Source organism: Eurypyga helias, unplaced genomic scaffold (assembly GCF_000690775.1).
Source record: "Eurypyga helias isolate BGI_N326 unplaced genomic scaffold, ASM69077v1 scaffold36582, whole genome shotgun sequence".
NCBI classification, from domain to species: domain Eukaryota; kingdom Metazoa; phylum Chordata; class Aves; order Eurypygiformes; family Eurypygidae; genus Eurypyga; species Eurypyga helias.
In genome coordinates this window covers 2,887-7,400 of record NW_010238487.1, presented here as the reverse complement: position 1 = coordinate 7,400, position 4,514 = coordinate 2,887, and the positions used below count along the sequence as shown (strand labels likewise).

General features: G+C 56.0%; 1 protein-coding gene across 1 annotated transcript in view; it reads right to left on the bottom strand.

The window, feature by feature from the left end:
* Positions 1-1,742: 1,742 nt before the first annotated feature.
* AMDHD2 (amidohydrolase domain containing 2) overlaps positions 1,743-4,514 on the bottom strand; it is a gene marked incomplete at its 5' end in the record, with an annotated part of 5,652 nt that continues 2,880 nt past the window's right edge. Inside the window, 7 exon segments of the mRNA XM_010147864.1 lie at positions 1,743-1,904; positions 2,273-2,374; positions 2,783-2,851; positions 3,529-3,636; positions 3,905-3,990; positions 3,992-4,047; positions 4,385-4,473. Coding sequence (XP_010146166.1) covers positions 1,816-1,904; positions 2,273-2,374; positions 2,783-2,851; positions 3,529-3,636; positions 3,905-3,990; positions 3,992-4,047; positions 4,385-4,473 — 599 coding nt within the window.

Here is a 4,514-nt window from a genome sequence, read left to right as displayed (position 1 = left end):
TCCAGACCCTTCACCAGTTTTGTGAAGGAATTCCTCCCTGGGGACAAAGCCCACGACACCCCAAGTTGTCCCCACCGAGACCAGCGGCCCGGGCTCGCCTCCCAGCCCCACAGCCCGCAGGAAGGGGACGGCGTACCGCCAGCAGAGAAAGAAGGGTAACGCACCTCAACAGCTATCGTCTGATTCCACCTCTATTTCAGAGTTCCGTTTGATTATTTAATTTTGTAAATAAAAAAAAAAAGACACCTTGTTTCATACGCATGTTTTTCCTCTTGGATTTTTTCAACAGCAGCCCAAAGCGCCCTGCCCAGATGGGTGATGCTGCGGCACATGTCACAGCACCGTGTCTGATGCCTCTTCCAAATGCTTCGAATTACGGAGGTTACAGTTTGTGCCGACATGGGCGGTTGATGTTAGAAATTCTCCGAGGCTGCCAGTTATTCCAGCGGGGCTTTAAAGTGCTAGGAAAGCACTTCCAAATGTTGCTGTTAAAAGTTATAAAAAGATACTGGAAAAATCCGCACCCCTCTGCCAACCCCAGCCAGGCTTTTGTGGTGCCTTACAGCCTCCAGCCTTGCTCAGACTCAGCCCTTGCCCAAGCCCTCCCTCCACTACAAAAACACCCAATTGGTTTGAGGCTTCTCAGCCGTTGTCCAAGACTTACCACAAGGCTTTTCTGACTGCTGTGGATTCAAAATCATCAGTCTGCTCACAGAAGTGTCCAAATGTCAGGAAAAGAGCTGACAGTCAAGTATTGGAGAAGATAATAATGAGCACAGGAATAATGAGCTACCAGCAACGGTTTTGGAGGCCAGAATCCCACTGCAGTTCTCCTCTCCCTCAGTCCCTGGGCCGGACTGAGGGCTTGTGAGCCTGGAATCATCAGTCTGGACACGTCCTCTAAAGCAAAAGCTTCCCGTCTGTGGCCTGAGGAAGGCACAAGCCCCTCGAATGATGCAAAGGCATCTCCTAGGTATGGCTGGGCACGAAGCCCGCAGAACCCATCGAGCCAGGACAAAGGGTTAGGAAGAACAGTGCTTTCTGTGGCAGGATGCTGTCCATGTCTCCAGCCGAAACCACGTGCTGTGGACTCAATGCCCATGCAGGGAAAAGGCACAAAGGACCAGCAATGCCTCATTTTTCCTGGGTTTGATCTCTGCCCTGAGGATTTAGCCCACATGGATTCACAGCCCCACAATGGCACTGAGTCGGTGAGCTGTGCCAGCCTTGCTCCGAGGACACCCGACAGGGACTGCTGGGAGATCAGCACATGATCCTCAACTTCTGCTGACACAACAGGAACCTTTTAACGTGAAGAGCTGCGAGCTGAGCTGGTGGAAGCTGATGTCTAACCAGCCATGGCTGCCCGGGAGCGAGGCAAACAGCAGGCAGAGGAATGGAAATGGCTCGAGCCTGCCTCGGGCAGGGGGCAGGTTAGCGTGTGCTGTACGAAACAGTGCAGAGGCTGGGACAGCTTCACACTGCTGTAAGATGGCAAAAAGAGCACCTCTGTCTGGGGACTCCATGCAGGACAGCTGTGCAGTCCTTCAGGTGGCTCTGGGGACTGACAATCTCCCCCAGCACAGATCTGCCTGCTTTCCCCACTCCACCGAGCACCAACAAATTTGTTGCAGGCATGGCTGTAACTGGAAGCAGCAGTTGCGCCGGAAAACGCAGCTCTTTGGTATGAGGCTCCTTTAAGGGAGTTGCAGGAAGGAATTTAAAAAAAAAATAAAAAAGAGAGAAGTGGGGTGGGTACCAAAGCTGCTAACCACAGCGCCAGGGAGCCTCGGAGGGCACCAGGACAGGCCAGCGTCACATGCCTAACGCATCCTGTCTCCAGACTTCCTCGCCTGCAATGTACGTGGCTTGCACGTACAGACCGTCATCCAGCATCAGGAAATCTGCATGGGATAAGAGAGAAAGGAAGCAGCTGTCAGAGAAACGGAGCAGCTGAAGCTGCCTGGAAAGAGCTGGGCTTAGTGGGGAGGGGCTTTTCCCCACGCCAGGAACAAGCGTGGAGCCACCCGTGCTATGGCAGCTCTGCTCCATGCTTGGCCGAGATGTGGGGGTCTCTCCAAAGTGCTCACGAACAACCACCAGCGTCCAACAGAAAAACCACTGGAGCAAAAAGCCCAGAGCGAGTCTCCCTGCAGCTCCCACTGAAGCAGGGGATGAAGATGCGTTTGCAGCAGCCCCTGCTTTGCTCCAGCACCCAGGAGCCCTCACACCGTTGTCCCCATACCGCTACCTGCTGTCCCCATATCAGTACCTGCATCAGAGTCGTAATTTAGTGTCCCCTTTTTGTGTTCAATCCCCAGGAGCTGGGCGGGATGCAGAGATGCTGCCTCCAACGCGGTCTCTGCTGAGCAGCCTTGGACAGAGAAGGAGGGAGACGTTAGGGCAGCCCACAGCCCCGCTGCCAGAGCAGCCCAAATCCCCCTGGCTAAAGGGCCTGAGCTGGAACACCCTCAGCAGGGGAAACATCCCTAGGGGAGACAGTAGGAAGAGGAGAACTGAACACCGAGGGTATGGGAAGGGCAAAGCCATCACCTTTCTGAGGAAGGAGCAGGAGGGTTCACCCGTCATTAGTGCTACGGGCTAAAATGAAACCGCCCTTCAAAAAGGTGCTGTTGGAGGCCAGTGCTGCTGATCCCAGCCCTTCTCATCAGGCCTCAGGCAAGAGGGAACGTCCCTCAGGCAAGAGGGACAGAGCTGGCAAGAGTCAGACCTCTTCCCCACCAACATAGGGAGCAGCGGCTTGCGGACAAGGCTGACCCACCTGTGGCTTCTCGGAAGTGTCGCACACACGTGTCCATGGTCGCCACACTGCCGCTGAGGGTCTTTGTGCCTGGGAGAGCAACAGGGTGGCACTCAGCAGGTCCCACAGCTCACAGCAAGATGCAGGGTGGTGGGAAAACAAATGTGACCAGAAGGGGCAGAAATCCTGGGTTACACAAGGAGCAAGCTGAAGGGCTCACAGCCACTGCTGCAGAGGGAGAGAGCCTGTGCTGGGAGCACAGGGAGAGGGACTGGGATGTCACCCCACAGCTCCGCCGTAAGACCAGCTGGACTGGGGAACCAGCTCACAACGCAGGATAGAGGAAGGGAACTCGGATCCTTCCCTGAAATAACCTTCCCAGTCTCCAACTGCTTGCAGCTTAGGGAACTTAGCAAGAAGTGGTAGTGTTATAGTAGAAACAAGGGACATTATCTGTAGGATTTCTCTGCCCTTTCTGACCCCGCTGGAACCCCTCACATGGATGACACTGGGCAAGGAAGCACTCAAAAGGTGTTGCTACAGCAATTGCCAGCTACAGATTGACAGATTCCGCCTCACTCCATGAAGATGGGGCACGTCTCCTCTTTACAAGGTGGGCCAAGTCCCTGCAGAGCCATCAGGCACCAAAACCTACGAGGATGGCACAAGCACTGCCTCACAGGCAGGCACTACAGGCTGTGCTGAACTCCCCAGGAATGGGCACGTGCAGCAGCGCCGTCCCCAGGCCTTCGGCAAGATGCACGTACCTGCAATGTAGGTGTTCAGCCCATCGATCTCCACCACCTGCTGACCCAGCGTGTGCCGGCCGGGTGCCAGCCCCATGCCAGCAATTGCATCCGTCACCAGCACCAGGCCTGAGGAAGGCAAGGGAAGAGGCTGCGTTAGCTCTGCAGCTGACCTTCCGCAGCACCAAGCACTGTGCCACGCTGGCCCTCCCCGAGGGGCCAAGGTCTCTCTAGCCACATCCGACCAGAGCAAGAGGGGGGGTGGTCCCGCACACATGGCTGTGACCTCTTTCAGGCAGCAAGGGCACCACGCCACAGCACTTGCGTGAGTGTTTTGTGGGAGACGGCACAGCGCCAGGGATGGCTGGCGGCACTGCGCGGGCCTGGCACAGCTCACCTTTGGGGTGGGCTCGGTGGGCGATGCGCAGGGCGGCAGGGTTGGTGTGGATGCCGTCAGAGATCATGCCGTAGAAGACCCTCCGTTTTAGGAATCTTGTCACTTGTCAGCAGCCCCACGATCCCGGGGTCGCGATGGTGGAACTGCCGAGGGGAGAGAGGACAAGCTGTGGAGCAGCACCAGGACTCGTGGGCCGAGACCCTTCCCGTCACGGGACGCAGCAATCGAACAGTGCCTGGCAGCTGGGCGTTCTGCCCTTTACCAGACAAATCTGGGCATTTCCTTGAATTTCAAGAGTCTGCTACAGCCCTGACTCTCTTTTAGATCAGGCAGCAGAAATGTGAAGCCAGAAGTTCAGTGCTGAAACCTCACTGCAAGGCCTGGTACGAAACAAGCTGGGCAGCATATGCATCCGTGGGGAGCAGGAGAGAAAGCACCAAAAGCAATACCAGTGCAGGGCAAGGACCCTCAGCTACTCACCGGCAACATGGCATTGAAGAGGTGAGTGATGAAGGTAGCACCGTGCTGCACTGCCTCCTCGGCCTGGGAGAGATTAGCCACTGAGTGACCTGGGAACAAAGACCGACCCATGATTTTTCTGCCCATCCTT